Genomic DNA, 18,772 nt, shown 5'->3' on the forward strand with positions numbered 1-18,772 from the left:
TGATTTAACGACCCGTGTAATCGTTAATAACGAATTATCATCCTTGGCGTTTATACGAGATGGGTGTTTAAATAATGAGATCTCTTTTAAGCAGTGGTAAAATTTGTCATAATACGAAGTCTTGATATCAGCAACGAATATTTAATTTCTATATTAATTGCTTTGTATTAAATCATTTCCTGTGATTTTCTTACTCGAGCATTACTGTTTATTTAATTCTTCACTCTTTCAGATAATTATAATATTGATAAATGGCAAGCACAATCAGAAATATCAGATTTTTTATATGGTGATTCAGAGCTTGTTTCAAAATTAAAAGTATTGCAGAGAATTGCATTTATGGAAATGTTTTAGGGAATGTTTTTACAGCCTGTGATTAAATTTTCGGGTAATGTAGGCGTAAAACCAATTATTTCTCATATTTTTAATAAAACACCTTAAATTGATTAATTTTCGCGGATAGTTATTTTCGCGAGGTCGAAAAAAACATCTCCCGAAGATTAATTTTCGCGAATCGGTTATGGCAAGATATTTTGCGAAAATATTTTTTTCGCGAATTGAGTATTTTTTCGCAATTTTATTTCATTAGAGCCCGATTTATTGAGACAGATAAGATAGTCTTTAATTGAACTTGCTGATATCACATAGACTAGTCATTTATTTTAATAGCAATCTACATGAATTACGAAAGAATTTTTAATTAGATCATTTCAATATGGCTAGCAACATCTCGTTTCTGTGTTAAATTTTTGTCAAAGCCAAATGAATGTAGGGAATCAGAATATATATCAAGGCAAGGTGGAGGCACAAAGAAACAACATTGTAAAAAAACTTAAAAAGACTACTCGTGATCTGACGACATTATATCCATAAGCAAAACGTTGTATAGTCCTTTGATTCTTCTTTCTATGGAAAGTCGTCTCATCCACATGTTTTTCTTACGAATTTTACAACGTTGTTTATTTCTACGCCATAAAAATATTGCTAGGACTACTCTCAAATTTTGCAGCAACAAATATCGTCTGTTTACATCAGCCATGTTTTGCAAAAAACACGTGAGCAAAAATCGCTAAATGGAAATGGTTCGGTATATGTGATAAAAGTCGCGGCGCATTTTACGACTGGGCGCAAAATGTAGCTGTATGGAAACCGGCCTTAATGACGCCTGATTATTAAAAAAAAAAAAAACAATCCAAGATTTTTGCGCTGAATGAACGATTTTGAAAATAGTCATATGCAATGTGTGAAAGGTTTTGTAGGCCTGTTTGCCTTTTTATCTTCTGAAAACTTTACATTTTTTTAATATTTGTTTTTTGTTTGTTTTCAATGTTAAGATAAATATATTGTCATGTTTTTTAGCTACGCACAGATCTTAAACGCACCAGTTTTAAGATTTTGGGCGAACGAACGAAGATTTTGAAGGCTAGCTAGCTAGATCCTTACTTTTTACTATTCTGTTTGGAATAAGAGCTTTTCATCCTACCCAACATTTATTTTTATGTTGAGGATGTAGCCATTTAGCTAGCTCAAATATTTGGGTAAAAAGTGAGAGTTAAAAATGCAGTTTGACTACAACAATTTTTAAGCAATAATTCTTATGCTAAATGCAGTTAGCTAGGTAGCTACATCTTTTATTATTTTCTTGAAACCTTCTTCTGCAAATAAAATGGTTGAGTAATCGCTTTAGCTTAAGGAGTAACGACAGGCTGTTCCCTGTATTTTTATTTAAACCGAAGTTGTGATAATGTTGTTTTGGAAGACGGTATTACGACTCCTCAACTCTGTTTAACTGTACTAAACGCTTAGCCCAGTGTTAAGAACAGACTGTTTTTTAAAAAAAGGCTGTTACGCCTATGCGCATGTGCGATGACCTGTACTAAGGGGTTAGCCCACTGTGACAATTAATTTTAAACTTACGCCAGTACGAATGTGCAACACTGCTTACCTGGACTAACCACTCAGCCCTGTGTTAGCAATGGACTGTTTCTTGTGTTTTTATTTAAACAGAGTCTGCGAGAAAGGTTTTTTCAAGGGACTATTAACCCTATACGCCTGTTTAACTGTACTAAGCGTGTAGCCCGGTGTCACGATTAATTTTTTAAATTTTACATAAAATTATTCCGCAAAATAAAATAATATTGACCGATTGTTTTTTACTATGACGGAGTCACAACGGCTTTAGACTATGTTTTTATTTCACCCTTTGTTGTGGGAAAGTTATTTTTTGAAAAATATGTTACAATCGCAAAACTGCAATAGTGTATGCGCTTCACTTGATTTACGACATACTGCATACCTGTACCAAAGCGCTCCCCCTTATCGTGTGGCGCAGTTTATAGCTGTTATTAAGCGCTCCACAGAGTGTTCAACGCTAGCTCACGCCTTGACTTGTGGCTTAACCTGGCGTTTCGTAGTCTCTTCAATAATAGCTGTCGTCTGTCTGTCTGTCCGCGAAAGACGTGTCCTGTTACGGAAACACGAATCCGATATAAAAGACGGGTGACCCTTGTATTTTTCCACGTGTTACTGGCTAGTAATGAAATAAATATTTACCGTTTGCTTTCGCTCGGTACAACAACGGGATGTTTTTATTCTCGCTAATATTGCAGTAAAATTGTTTTTTAAACAAAATAATAACCCGCTACGCCATAATGGTGGCTTACTCGTCATGGTTAGTCAGTTTCTATTGTTCCCTTAATTTCATATCTATGTTATAAATTCGTTGACGAAAAAGTTACGGACAATTAACATTGAGTTGTCTATTTCGTTAAAAAAGTTTTAATATTCGCGCCTTTCAAAAGAAATTGAAAGAAATTAACAAATTTATGATAAGAACATAACTAACATAAACTATAAGAAGATTCTGTAAGTAAATTTTTTTATTTATTAATAATTTTTATTTATTAATTTTTTGTTTATTTTATTCTCGCCTTCAAATTAACAAAATCGAGTTATACAAATAAGAATATTATTTTTATGTTAACTAAATATAAATTTGGTACGTATTTTGTGAATTTTCTTTTCTTTTTAACCATTTACGTTTGTTATAAGAATGTCTAAATCTTGGCCGAAGCTAGGTTATCACATAATCTTTGCTAACATTGTTGTTATGTTCTTAACTAAAAGAATCTTAAAAAGTGAACGAAAATGTTAAATTAGGCCATTTACTAGATTTCTTTGTTAACTCAAATCAGGCGGGAAAACGCGCTTATTATTATCTAATTTTCAAAAAGTGGCGTAACTTTTTTTTGTAAATTTTTCTCAGCTTAAAAATTCGATTTTGTCTTAGATCAAAATTTTTAATATATTTTAGGGTATAATAATAAAAAAAGACGCTGCTGACGGGATTGACATCAACCTTCGCAAGTTTCAAACACTTGATTTTCTAATTAAATGTTTACATTAAATGTGATCAGTAGGGAAAGTTTTCTCGCTCACATTGAGCCAATAAATTTCTTTTAAGTTAAGCAAGAATAGCTCCAGGGAGGAGGGGGGATTTTAAACAGATGACAGCAACCGAGAGGGAGGGTAACGCAAAATTGACAGAGGTGGGTAGGAGAGTCAAAATTTCAAAGGGCTAACGACCAGTATCTCCTTGATAATAGCCGTATTCTTTTCTTCTGTCTTCTACATGTGGATGTACTCACGGGCCACTGACTAGTTTGCTATAATTTGCCGTATTCGTTAATAACTCCCTAGCAGTCACCTGAGAAATCTCACTGCACTCTCAGGAGTCTGGGGAGCAATTTATGAAATAAAATTTTTTAAAAAAAACTAGACCCCTTAAGTTGTAAGGATGTTGATAATTTTATAATTAAATTATTCCCTGGGTTTACCCACCCGAATGTGGTATACCCAACTCTTCTCCCAACTATCGTTCTTTTGAGTGATTAGAATGCAATCACTGTGAAGCATGATTTTTGAGTCCGGGAATTATTCATGAAATAAAATTCTCAAATGACAAAAGTAGACTCATTTTAGATCTAGATAATTTAGTATCCACGAGTGATTATTTACTGATCTTCCAACTTCTAACATTTGGTACTCGTTACGAGAATGTAAAAAGCATCTAAAACTGCATTGTGCACTTGAAATTTTTCCATAAATGTGGAAAAGAACGTCTAGTGTCAACATATAAGAAAACTAATTACACTGCGTATACGCTGTAAGCTACAAAAATTTACTTTTTCTCATTGACAGGCTCAATTGATGCTTAGTCGTTTTTCGTTGAGAAGATCAAACTTACGTACTTGCATGGTCTTTTAAGCCGGCGGGAAAATTGAAATAGGTTAGGTTTAATCACATTCTTTGTAATACACTTAAGTTTTAAACAAGATATATCTTATCTTTTGCTGTCTTTACAACTTCTGTCTTTTTCCATTTAATCTTCCACGTTAGGCTGAAATTATACGTTTACCTAATTCTTTCTGTATGTACATTTTGTTATGAAAATACTCAGGACCATTATGCATGCTGTAATCTGCCGTGCTGAACTTTAGCTTTTTATATGCTCGGCTCGACACGGCTTACAAACTCGTATCTCACTGTGTCAATCCGAACCGTGTCCCACAGCCTTAGACAATTTATATCGGCCGTATAAAACCAAATGCCGAGGTGAGCTGTTTTGAAGCATGTACATAATGTTGTAAAATTACTTTTTGAGCAAAAAATGGTTCTTAAAGAATTTTTGCTTCGACCAGGTACAACTTAACTTGACTCTGTCCTTTTAAAAAAAGTGTAGCGATCGGAGCCAAATGGAGATTTTAAGCTAAAAAGTTTTATAAATTCGGCTTATACAATGGTCAGACGATTAAAGTATAGGGCAATATGAAACGTCAAGAAAGATGGCGCATTAAGCTACGGAAGAACATAAGCGCGTCGGCTAGTAAGCACTAGAGTATGCGAGTCCACGTACAGTACAGTAGGTAGGAATTGTAACTTGCTATAAAAGGAGAGCAAATTTCAATTACAGTAGAAGTTTTTAAACGAGTGTCTGCGGAACAGTAAATTATCGTGTATTTTTATGGTATTAAGGGACCTTATAAGTACTTTTTTGCTATGCGAATTTTACATGCCATTTTGCCCCGCGTGCTGAAGTTAACGGCGTTGTCATTGTGTGAAGTTGATGAGCATAGATGTATATGCCTGCTTTCTAACCTTTCTTGCCTATTCGACATTATGTTAATTTATTTATAGACATAGTCCTTTGACATATATACTTATATATACTTTTTTTATTTACGTATTTTAGCAATTTCCACACATTTCCTAAGTTTATGTATGTTTATTTAGACGTAAGAAGATATCAGCAGTCGGCGAAAATTAAAATCCTTTAACGAACGTAACAGTTACCCAATTTTAAGTAGGAAAGCAGAACATTTAACAAGGTTAAGCAGTAGTGACATAAAACCTTCATTTAAAAAAATTATATCACTTAAAAGGCTCTGCGGTTTAGCCTGACCGCTCAAACCAGTGTTCCTTGCTTGGTTACCTGGCTAGCGTACACAAAAGTTGCTTTTTCTCAGGCTACTAGACATCATAATGTATGAATTTACTCAATCTTATATCAAGTGGTTATTGCATATATCTTTTTTTATATAATGTAATGTAAGTTTATATGCACCAATGATTAATTGGTTTTTAACAGGGTTTTGTATGAAGTCATACTAACAGATTTGGTAACCCATTATTCAAATGGTACTTTAAAACCGTAAACAATAAAAAACAGATTCTTATAGCAAACAAAAAAAGCCGGCCATCTAAAGCCATCTTTTCTTTGTTTTATGAACGTACAACAGTTTTAAAATCAATCAATCTTAAATTTCAAAAGCATTAGTATTGGACATATGTTTATGTTTCCCTGGTGAAATGTACATAACTTAAAATAATGCCTTTGAACTTTTTGTTTGCATAAGAATTTTAGATAAGATGCAGTCAGGAAATAAAACGGACACTGATCGGTTTTGATATTGTACTATAAGATACAATTTCTCGGTCCAAAGAACGGACTTTGCAAGATTGGTCGGAATTTTTAACCTCGGACTTTGTATTTCACAACATCAAAACCTTTCAATACACTTTTATTAAGAGTTTGTCAAGTGATATTACCAAAAAACAGTTGGCAAACAAACATTCCAACCGCTGGTAACTAAAAAAGCATTTTAATTACAGCAAAGTTACAGAGCGATCACAAATTAAGATTAAAAACACATTTTCAGAAGATACGTTTTTTTTCAATTGGCGCGATGCCAGGAGACAAACAGAACCAATTTTTACGGAATTGTTATAATTGACTGCAATTTAAAAGTCAGACATCGATTACCAAAGTTATCAAAATAAATGAAAAATAAAATCAACATATCCCATATTATATAACCGCAGTAAGTTATTTCACAAAAGACGTCAAACCATTCTTGCAATATTTTTTGTTACAAGTCATTTCTTCTATACTCGTTCTAGACCGCTAGTGAGAAATTAAAATTTGAGCATTATTATCCTCTCAGAAGCCTTTGCACCGAACAAAAGCAGGCAAAGTTAACTACAAAATGTTATGAAAGTTAACTATTAAAACAGTATACCAAGAAGGCTATTTATAGCACATTATTTAATATGGATACATATTATTCCTTCTTTAATTAACAGAAAATAAGAAACCCAAAATTTGACAAAAAATGTTGCCATTAGCAGTAATTTTTTTTTTTATATCAAATTACTTTTATTTTGGTTAGTTACTGTTCCAAGTTTCATAATCATAACAATTTCCCTTTCTTCAGTTTAATTTGCCACCCTTAAAATTGGGTTTAAAATGACTTTATACTGCAAGTTGTCTGTGAATTTAATTCGTCAACTTGTTCAGCATTTCCACTAAAAAGCTTTATATTTTTCTCAAGTGGATAATACAAAATACGCGGAAGTGAAATCGCAACTACGTTAACTCAGTATGTTTTTATTTACTAATTCTGTAGAAATAGGAAGCATATAGAAAACACAAACAATTTTTCCATTTCTCACACCCTTTTGAAAATTCCCTTTTTATAAGTAATTGGCACTAAATGACGTTTTTACAATTTCCATCACGTGTTTAGTAAACTAGCATATTCAGGCTTTGTATCCGTTATTAAAGCGTTTCCAATGCAACTAATTAACAAATAATTTCACCTTTTTGCAAATCATCTGCAAAAGTTATTAGCAGGAAAGCTAATGGCAGTATAATACACAACCACGTTATTTTTTTAATTCCCAAAAATTAGCGGTTAGCGTAAGTAGCCATTTTATGACATACCACATGTCTGAAACTGTACAAAACAGGTAAACACGCAATTTTGAAAGTTTCATCTAGTATAATCTAGACATTGTTACTTAATTGTCCGTTCTTGTCATGTCCAACCAAAAACTATGAGTAACTTGAAAAAAATTTGCTAAAACCACATTTGCGTCAAGAATGTCGAACCTTTGCAAATATTCTTGACCTGTACAACTTGATTGAAATGATGTATATGAAAACCTATAATCGTAAGACTGCTGAACTGGCTTATGAGCCGAAGTGATAGTAAAATGTCAATGTATAGAATTTCTAAGAATATATATAGCCGGGCCTCAGAAAAGCTGTAAGATGAAGAAAGATTGACTATAATTCCAATGATTAACATTACAAGCTTTTTTAAAAGGAAATGAATCTCTCAAAACTAGTTGTGCGGAACGTTTATAAATATGGCGGATTTTTATAATAATCCTATTTCGTCTGTTTGTAGCCCCAAACTAATCAGTGCTATAGAAACGCCCAAAGTCGATATATGTTCAGAGCACTGCAAGGTGAATCAATGCTTTATGCTCTACATATTTTACCGAATACATTATGCCAAAGATACACGAAATATCGAGATCCAAAATATATGACACCTAAATCCTACGGAATATAAATTTTTTTTGACAAAATTATTTTATTATTATCATTCAAATTAAGTTTGATTCTTGAACAAGTCACTAGCTACATTGAGGAACTAGAACATGCAATAAAGCCTAATCAGTATGCAGTTATGCTGTCTTGTGGCTATTTCTAAGTCGTGAACAATATTGCATGTCAGATATTCTGTTTGCACAAGTTAATGCATGTTGCGGCAACAGTTAATACATAAGAGATTACATATTACATGATATATAAAGACATAATTATTGTTTCTTATGTTTTAACATGATTTTGCGTTTCAGATATGTGTTAACGCTTATTAACATGTTAAAATTAGAAAGTAGTTTGTTGCTAAACGATTTTTTTATTTAGTTTGTGATGTCCGAGATTAGATTAAGCAAAGCTTCTGTTTATCATTACACACAATCTCTTGTAATACACAATTAATATAATAATCCAGCATCCATTAAGTTGTTTGTCTGTTTTTTAGTATGTTTTTTTTGTTTCTTTACTTTCCTCTAATTCAAGTATATCATTACTTAGCGGAGCTTTAATTTAAATCCCCTTTTTATTAAAAATGTCTCTTCTTCCGAAAAACCTTTGTATGGAAGCACCTATAAACGCACAACATTTTTAAGAGCATAACACAATACGTAAAAATAAAAAAATATATAATGATTAAAAATATAAGTAATAAGGCAATGAGAATTTTTTTCTTATGTGTTTCTGAATACCCTATTTTAGATCCTGCCTACCTTATTCGTAAACGCTATCAAAAGATATAAAAAAATATTCTTTAAAGAGATTTATCAGGAAGTTTAACTCTAAAAATATTAAAGCAGTTAAAAACCCAGACATGTCTTTATCAGCATATTTTATGACATCGTTTTAAATATTATGCGATTATAATCGGGAAAAAACACTCGTTACATAGCCTCAAATAACACATTACAATATTCCTAATGTTTTTATACATTGTCAACACGCCGAACAACAATGTTGGTATTTGCCACCCCGAAGCTTGTAAATGATTCAGGGAATCAAGACAACTTTTTAGTTCTTTTACGGTACTAGTCGTTAGGTCGTTGCTTCTCGCAGCTACCATCTTTAGTTCACAGAGAGAGATTCGGGTATTGTATCATAGACTAATTGTTAACCCGTGGAAAAGCCACGGGGAGCCGATATCTCAAATGTGATATATTTTAATCATTCCGGTTGACTTTCCAAGTACCAACGACTAGTCTTATATGAATGACCGTGTTTAGTCTGTTTATCAGCAAAATCGAGTTATGCTAAATCATGCATAAAATCTTTAAGATACAAGTAACATGTGGGATATATTTTTATCAACTTTGCTGCAGTTCGTGCATTCTTAACATGAAATCAACTCATGTGAAAGGCAATATACAGTAAGAAAAAAATTATTATTGGCTAAGTTTCCTATTCCTTTGAAGCCCATTTCAACCCAGTCCACCAACTGTTATCAATGTCATACATATATTCTGGAAAGTTACATGCCTTTTCATAAGTCAGTTCTCGTTGAGAAACTTTAATTTTAACCATGCTACATTCACAACTAAAATGTTTAATTCGCGCGACTAACACCTAATTCTAGCTTCAATTTTAACTTTTAAAGTTGCTTGATGTTATTCGAATGCATCTGGAGCAAGCATATTTCAAAGATCAGGGAGAATAGACCCAGAAGGAAATTACCTAGAGTAGTGTTAATCTAGTGGCTTGATCAATATCTTTGTCAAAATGTGCCAAATTCAAAGTTTCAATGTTTTTAATCAAATTAATTTATACTGCGTGTTTACTTAATTACGATAGGGGTTATCTATCTAGACACTAAAATTGGTCAAATTAATGTTATTATAAATCAGTTTTGGAAATAATTTACATCAAAATTTCTAACTGATTCAATAACCTCTGAGATACATTTATGTCTAAACGATAAGCCAAACACAAGCGAGATATTAAATCAGGTGAGCAAAATCATATACACGGCCGCAATGAAGGTAGTTTGCTTTTTTTCCCAATTCATTTGACCTTGAGTCAGTATGACTTATTAGTCAGCGTAATTGCTGACATCTAATCTTAAATATGCAGAAGTATACTGTTTAACGGCGTGTCATTCCCTATATACCGCAAGCCTGCATAGGTCACGATAAGTTGTCTTTGAATTCTACGAGCTACGTGTTACAGCAGCGAACTGAACATTACGTATTGCTGCAAACATTTTGCGGCTTGGTACACAAATCTGTCGTAGTTCCACGACTCGCTTCAAAAACGCAAATGGAGCAATTAAAATTGCCAGTTGCATACAAAGAGCAAAGATTATAAAAATATCTATGCGAATTTAGTTTGATATTGAAATCACTTGTTTTCGGGGAAGTCCCATTCTTCATTAGTCCGGAAGATATTTCTTTCCTATTGATAATTTCTGGTGCGTTTCTCCACTCTCTCCTCACCCCTTTCCTAATTTATTGAAATCAACAAAGTATTTAATGCATTTGCTTTTTTATGTTAAAGTGAAACAGTTTAGTTGAATGGTAGTAGTCCGAAGAAAAAAATCAAGAAAAATGTTGTATTGCAGTGATATGTTACTTAACTGAATAAAGCAACCAAAAAAGGCTTTTCGTCAAAATATTTCTGCTTTCTACTTTCCCCACCCTTTCTACTTCCCCGACCCTCTTTAATTGTTCCACCCTACCACTTTTAAAAAAATCCTCATTTACTTGATACTCACGTCAGTCTTGCATTTACTAAATGTTGTTTTATACAAAACCACGCAAAGCCTGGATTGTTCTTAATCCGTTCATAATACTATAAAAATGACAGCCTGTTGTTGTATTTTCTTTTGTTGTTATATAAGAAAGAGGAAGGATATTTATGTAATAATAAATATATCGATAACAAAAACACTACAGAAACTAATATCAAATTTGTAGATAAAAACGAAACCAAATATGGTATTATGTGTTTCGTAATCATAAATGTTTTCTTGTTTATTCCTACCGAGCAGTTTTATTGACTGATTGTTGTAAAGGTACGAATGCTTCGAAGTAATAGTCCTTTTTGCCCATTCATACCATCAGAAGATTAACATAATATATTTCGCCCTTCAATTTAGTCTTGTAAACTACAGACTTTATTTTTTAACAAATTATTTACACTGTGAGAGGTTGGGAGGAGGGTTAAAGAGCAGTCATTTTGAACAGACTTAAACGGATTCTAATATAACGGATAAAGCGCGAGCAGCCATTTTAAACACACAAAATGCGCGTACTAATAATGAAGATATCTGTCTATTAACCACAATACTAACCGAAAAACCTATTCTTTCAGATTCCATGAAACAAAAACGGCTGTTAACAAACTACTGGATTCATTTTTATGTAGAGTACCTGTTGCTATTTAAATTCGGGTTTTTTAACAACGTCTCTTCTAGATACCTAATTCTCCAATCCATTTATACAATATTATATTTTCTATGTTAAGATATCAGGGTAAATGGTTTTGTAATTTTGGAAGGAAACTATGATTCATCGCACTTGGTATTAATTACGATTTGTTATTAGTGGGTCGCATTACATGCTTAATTGCCATGACTTAGCCAAACACCTAATCAATTTTATGTTAATAGACAGCAAAATTTAACCACAATTGCACCTTGTTTAATGCACTATCTGACCATGATTCTTAACAACGAAAAGTATGTGTAATTGTAGTCCAGAAAAAACCCCGTGTTTGATAACTGATCTTGTTTTAAATAGTTTTTTTTATCCTATATGGTCGTAGTTTTATTTACAGTTCAAGATAACAACATTTATAAAACAAATGCCTGTTTCCTATTATAACTGACTCTTCCTGAAATAATTTAGCAATTGGTAACACCTTTGTGCTAGTTTTCTGTCTTTTTTTACACAAACCAAGACAGCAAAATTTATCATTGTAGACATTGATGTAAAAAAATAAAGAACATCACAATGAATCATCTACAGTGTTTAAAAGTTGCGGTCTGTTACCAGTATTATGTCAAATGGTCAACCAATAGAACAGTGACAATGTACAAAACACTTGTTCAATATCAGTTTCTGAAAAGAAGACCTGGTTGCAAATATATAGATGACAGTACTATAAAATAAAAAATAAAATTTTACGTGTATTTATTTATTTTCACACCTACAGCTGTGTTCCTTTAAGCGACGGACATTTAGCGTCGTTAAATATAAAGCCATTACCAAACTATTGCTTTCTGGACAACTTTAATTTTTTACTCATTTCAATTACTCATTAGCGTGCCTATCAGACGAAAGTAGAGTGATAAGAACTTAACGTGTTTTTTATCATACATTAAAGTTGAGTTTCTTTACAATAATTTTGTTGTTATGTGGCTTCCTTGTGGCATCGTTAAATTTATGTTTGTGTGGTCGCATGATAGTAAACAGCATGTTTATTATAAAGAAACATTAAAATTCCTTTTTAATCTTACTCATGTAGTGGTAAATATCACATTATTATATGACCTCAGCAACATTTTTAATTTAATTAGTTACACATTTTGTTTATAAGTAACACGTGGCTTCTATAATGCGATGCAACGACCAGCCTAAATTTAGTACATAAAAAGGGTGGGAAAAGATGGAAAAACGGCAGGGATTGTAGCTAAAAACAGTTTTAGCTAGACTTTCTTTGTTCAAAAATTCATGTAAGTTTCATGCAACAAAGATTATGATTAATATAACGGTGTTCGACTTTGATTGGCACACCAGCCTAATGAATAAACACATGAATTTGTTCTTTGTAAGTAGTTATTAAACAGGTGAAAAGTAACAAATGTTTAGCATATAGGAACTCACGCAACATTTAGTCTCAGCCAAGACTTTGTAAAAGCGTGTAGCTTGATTGAATATAAAAACAAAACAAATTGTTTGAACTATCTTTTCATCAAATATATTTTTACTACAATATTTACAATTTTAATTACAATCATGTTAAATAAATTTTTATTATCACAAAACTTTCAAAGAGTCATTTAAATACTTCGCACTTCGCACAGTGGCTACCATAATTTCAAATAAATAAATAAATTCTTCGTAACAAATACTTGAAGGTTGACTTGTCAAGTTAACATTGTTCATGACATGTCTAACAGTGTCGTTTTACTAACGAGACGCCCATTCGACGATTTACTTCAGGAGAAAACATTTATGGAACGTTCCCTATCTTCACCTTGTGTAACTTCTCAATCTGCCATGTAACTCTTGGAGTTCTTGTTTTGAGCGAGTGTAATCAGAAATCGTTAAATCGTCTCTGTTAAAATCAGTCCTGTAATATATTCTACTTTTTTCCGGTGACATTTCACGTATAGGAGAGGAAAGGGACGATCTATGTAGTGGCAAAACAGGAAATGGCAGCAAAGATGTAAAGTGTGGCTGTAACCACGGGCTGGAACTGGGATAGTATATTCCATGAGGCCCAGATATTCCTGAAAGGATTGGTTTTCTTTGCTTTCTTTGTCGCCGGATTTTCGCTCTTCGGTTTTGACACCAAATCTAAAGTAATACAGACGAAAAATTATTTGATTGACTTAGACAAGTAAGAACATGCCAAAGTTCACAAAATCAGCGCGTTAGAAAAACAGTTACTACGTGGACACACAAACCACATATTAAATTGTATAGATATGGGTGGCAATTAAAATAGATTATATTGACCACGTACCTGTATTCTTGTTTCAGATACTTTCATTTTCTTTGCCAACATTTGCCTTGTGTACGCATCTGGGTAGTTAGTTTCATTGAATAACCTTTCTAATTCTTCCACTTGTTTAGATGTGAAGCATTGTCTCGTTTTCTTGCCATTGTTGTTGAGGTCGTCAACTATAATTCAAACCAATAATAAGGTTAGTAATACAGCAAAAACGCAAAGTATAGTAAAGTAGCTGCTAGTTTTAGTAGCTACCTAAAAGTTTTATCTGCCGCAACTTTTTGGCAAATAAATTTTTTTTTACTTTAATTGCTAAAAATTATCCAAAGTCCTGCCGTTTGTAGATTCCGACAAGGTAAAATTTATTTAGTCGGTTGCAGATTAAATTGCACAAAGTGATACCGTTAATTGTTAGTAATTTTGTTTGGTTAATTCTGCTGTAAATGCCGTTCAATTGGATCACTTATGTTTAAACGGAAATCAATTTTTATTCGGTGATAACAACATAGCTGGAGCCGTAATATTTCTTTTTGCTAAATTATTATTAACTTTAAATTATCGGTGAGATAAAACCTATAAACATATTCGGTGTCATTAGAAAAGCCTTTGTAAAAAGTCGATTGCTTATTAAGAACTATCATCTAAGACGTCATGGCTCAGCTAGGAAGCCGCGGTTAAAAAGTATGTATTATAACGTTTTTGATATGCCTAATGTCGGACTGATGAGTCAGCTTTAATAGATTATAAAAAACAATTGATCATTTACTGTTAAACCTTTTTATGAAATGGTTTTGTTTAAATTTGTTTCACATTGAGATGCCATAACCGTATTAGAGCAAAGTCGGTGATTGTGTCACATTAAATCAAGAACCACTCGCCACGGTGTATTGGTTAGTCAAATTAAATAATGGTCAAATCTGCACGCCGCTAATTATACAAATGCATCTTTTAAATTACTTATTACTACCTTAGAAGAGGGGACACATATTTGTTAAAAAAGGTCGCATAGAAATTGTATTTCTTTTAATAGAACATCATTATAATTAATGAGCGTAGTAACAAAATGACGTCAAACAGATTGACAGGTACAACCATGATTTATGTCTTTGCCTCTTGCCATCTTTTTATTTCTCCGCCCACCTGGGTATGTTATCCACTGTCACAAAATAAACATTTCCCGTCCTTCTTTCCTTTGCATAAAGTAATTAAATTTCTAAATATGCTTTTTGTGACGTCGCTGACGCCTTTTAGACACAAGGACAAGAAATAACAAATAGATTGATTCCTTCTGGTCTATTAATCATTACCTGAACACCCCCATGTGCATAGTTAAAAGTTTATTAGCAGGAAATTTGTTCTGACAAAAGGAATACGTGTTTCTTGCATGAAATAACAATACGGAGTAGTGCTTATAACCATGTTAATATTTTTATGCGAATATGCACCCCGTACTCAAATATCCCTTGAAACTGTTATATACTGCATTTAACAAAAAATCTGACAATAACAAAAACGCCCTATTTTTCTTTGTGCTAAATTTATTCTAAGTTGTCATAGGTTAGCAATTGCTTATTAGTGTTGTTCATATAACTGACACGCAGAAAAATTGTTAATTTCCGCAAAAAATAACTTCATTTTCCTTTTTATTGTTTCAGCGACTTTTTTAATGACTAGGAAATCGGAGATGACGAGAAATGCGTTATTTGCCTAAACGGTATTCAAAAAATAATTCAACAAATTGCACTTCACGGCTCAATTTTTTAAAAAAAGGGAATTAACGGTTAACTATAAGTTTTCTCCTACTTTATCATTGCTGACTTATTTTGATGTTTGGAATAGCTATAAACCGAATGATGACTTATTAGTAATTATTTTAAATGATGCTTAAAAACTGCATCATCACTTTAATCCGCCAGTCAGCATCCGAAAAATAAAATAATCCTTGGACAACTCATATACTTAATTATTTTGTTTATGTGTTATCTGGAGTAAACAAGAAATTGATGAGAAAAATGAGAAAATGCATTCTGCAAAATTGTCGTTTACCGCGGGGTTTCTTTAAAAAGTTTTAGGAATCACATTTTTGGCAAAGTGAGTTGTCAGGAATAACATTACAAAGCTGCAAATATAAAATTTTATTTATCTTTCATTTCTGTTAGTAAGTTAAAACAGAAATAAAAGAGAAAAAGTTGTCCTTACCATATTCGTTCATTTCTTCGTTGCCGCTTTCCCTGTTCATTTCATCGCTACTCTCTGTTTCAGATTCATCGCTCAATCCAAGAATGTCTTTAACGAAGAATGGACTGGTTCTCTTTGCAAATGATCGATCTTGTGCAATCTGGATCTCCATTTGTCTCATCTTTTAAATTGATGTGATAAGATATGTTGAGATAATCTTGTTAAGTCTATATGTTAACTAATTTACTGTACGTTTGACTTAACGTATTAATTTATTTATAAAAGCTTATTAAAGGCTCTTGAGATGTATCTCTGTTGTGATTTCCTTCTCAAGTAATTTCAAGTAGCAAAAGATTACTAATTTATAACGATTCTTGCTAACGACTAAAGGCAATTAAATTAAAAAAGCAATTAATTAATGGTTTTCCTCAACGTTCTTAGATATAAAAACTTATTTAACTCATCCTCCGGGGTTTTTTTAATTATCTGTGTGTTTAATTGCCACTCCTTTTTGTTCTTATACTCAATTGTTTTCAATTATTTTCTACTACTATTTTGTTTCGTGTCAATGTCAATTATTGTTTATAATACTTTAATAGACTTCCTGCCGTTTTTGCGGGGATTCGAACATACGAACAGGCTTCCTATACAATCATATATTTTAATATAAGATTTTACTCATACAATTCAAGAAATTGTCATTGTCTAAGAAGGACATCTCTTCAACATCACATAATGACATGGACAATTTTTAATTTTTCAAAGATGTTACAATTTCGCTGCGATCAGATGTGGTACGTTTGCGGTCAGGCACAACACTACGCAGTTGTTAATTTTTGGTGAATTGTGCATGTGTCTGTAAAACGCTCAGCCAACGCGTCAATTTCCCTTGCCAAAAAAGGTTAAGTTGGTAATTGGTTTCTCTTTCGAATCTTCTAGCAAATTAAGTGGGCTGGGAGTTCGACTAACTGTTACAGAGTTCAATTTGACTCTGTTAGTACAAAGTTTAAAATTTCTCAGTTTAAAATAGTACAGTAAATTTTTTGCATCAAAAATGATCATCAAACGGTAAGCACAAGCTTCAAAAAACATGTTTTGTCGGAAACATTTGAATGACGTCAGGTTGATAGCCATAAAAATACTTCTACCAACCAATAAATCACCGTTGCTAGATTAATTGTACAGGAGATGCTGTATAAAGAACAACATGGTGAAGGTACGAAGCAATTAATTCTGCCTCGTTTATTTTGATCGTTCCTCCAACTTAACGAGACTCCCTTTGTGTTATGGAAACTATGTCATTAGCCTTTTGTATTTCCATTGCAGTCAATTACTATAAATTTCCTGCTGCATAACTAAACTAGTTAAATAGGAAATTAGAAAAGAATAAGTAAAAAAAAGCTAATAAAAGTATATATTTACAGATGTATAAGCATTTAAGGGTTTTATATAATACGGAATGGAGTGTAAAAAATGGAGCCGTTATTACATATTCTTTGACTTTTCTAAGTATTTTAAATTTATTCAATACGCATGAGAAACAAAAATATGTTACCTCACGCATACATAAAACAAACTTTTCAGTCAAGTTTAAAGGTGATCTTGTAATTACCGACATACTGGCATAAATGCGACCCAATTAATCAAAAATTGATAGCTATTGCCAAATCAGAATAGAGCTCCATGCATTGTAGGTAACCTCAGACATTTATTTGGGATAAACCATCGGCAGTTTTTATATTTCTTCGCACCTCGAATTCTGGGAGGTCAAATAAGATAACATACGCTTAAAAAAAATTAAAGGGAACCAAATTTTCTGTTTGCACCCCTAAGTGCAAGCTTCTTCCTTGTTCCTATCCTTACATCGCCAAAAATTATCTTAAGGGGCTTCCTAAGCAGAAGGAAGTTAATGACACAACCTTTTTTGTCCATACAAACCTAGCACTATAAACGTATGTGATAACTTCTCAACCTATCCACTTCCTTCCTATTCTTCTTAAACCACATAGAGAACGATGTAATTTAAGTACAGAAACATGGTAACGAATTTATCATTCGGATGTGATTTTGAGCATTTGCGTCATTGCGTGGGTGGATAATAGGACAAACTTCCATTCTAACCACCAAAAACAAAAAAGGTATGTTATCTTCTGCTATTAAAAACTCATTAAAAGATACTGTCTACACGGGCTTCCAATCGCGTTGTACATTGAATCAATAATTGAGAGGTCCTTTAGACTATTTTTAGAATAGTCAGAGAAAGAAAAAAACATGTTCGGAAAAATTTTTTTTCGGTTTGTTCCATCTATGATAAGAAAGATCATTATCAACGAGTTTCCCAAAGAAAATAAGGCCTTTGATATTTTAAAGGATATTCGCGATTTCACATCTTAACCACATAAACTGGTTGACGCAAAAATCATCTAAGCACGAGTATAGTTTTTCTTTTGAATGATGAAGCAAAAATGTGTGAGTGACGCATTTTCGTCGATTAAGTTTACTATTATTATTAAAAATTTCACCGTTCTTGCTTTTGACTCATCTAAGGAGACCATAATATTGAGATAACTGATATGACACCGAGCCTATCTTCTATATAATATTGTCTACGGAAGACAATGATTCAGTTACTAAATACTATGCCTTTGAGAATTGTTCTTTCTTCTCAAAAGTCTAATATGATTAACTAGGAAGATATAGGTTTGGGTCATTCATTAAAAAAGAATTGTTTTTCCCTTTTAACGTCTTTGACATGTTGTAAATTAATTGCCACATGATGGTAAATGTCATTTGTCATAAACAAATAGTGAACAGAAAAATCAGAAAACGCTCGTTAACGAATCTAGACGTGAGAAAAATGCAAAGTAGTCCTATATTTTTGAAAGCTTCATATTTTTTGTATGAACATCAACATATAAAATAAATTCCCAAGAATGCAGTTAATAAGGCAATTAATTGCAAGTCGAAGCTAGCTAA

General features: G+C 32.5%; 2 protein-coding genes across 3 annotated transcripts in view; one reads left to right on the forward strand and one right to left on the reverse strand.

The window, feature by feature from the left end:
* Nucleotides 1–2,745: 2,745 nt before the first annotated feature.
* Nucleotides 2,746–18,772, forward strand: part of LOC130622604 (solute carrier family 23 member 2-like) — a 105,068-nt gene continuing 89,041 nt past the window's right edge. The window contains exon 1 of one of the 2 annotated variants that reach the window (XM_057438082.1): nucleotides 2,746–2,865. The gene's annotated coding sequence lies outside the window, so the exon portion shown is untranslated. The remainder of the gene's footprint in view (nucleotides 2,866–18,772) is intronic. The other variant, XM_057438085.1, reaches the window with a different exon arrangement.
* Nucleotides 12,832–16,772, reverse strand: LOC130622607 (retinal homeobox protein Rx1-like). The gene is made up of 3 exons (XM_057438089.1): nucleotides 15,818–16,772; nucleotides 13,634–13,791; nucleotides 12,832–13,464 (listed from the first exon to the last, which is right to left on the reverse strand). The coding sequence occupies exons 1-3, from the start codon at nucleotides 15,975–15,977 to the stop codon at nucleotides 13,138–13,140; spliced, it is 645 nt and encodes a 214-aa protein (XP_057294072.1). The 5' UTR covers nucleotides 15,978–16,772; the 3' UTR covers nucleotides 12,832–13,137.

Source organism: Hydractinia symbiolongicarpus, chromosome 12, assembly GCF_029227915.1.
Source record: "Hydractinia symbiolongicarpus strain clone_291-10 chromosome 12, HSymV2.1, whole genome shotgun sequence".
Taxonomy (NCBI): domain Eukaryota; kingdom Metazoa; phylum Cnidaria; class Hydrozoa; order Anthoathecata; family Hydractiniidae; genus Hydractinia; species Hydractinia symbiolongicarpus.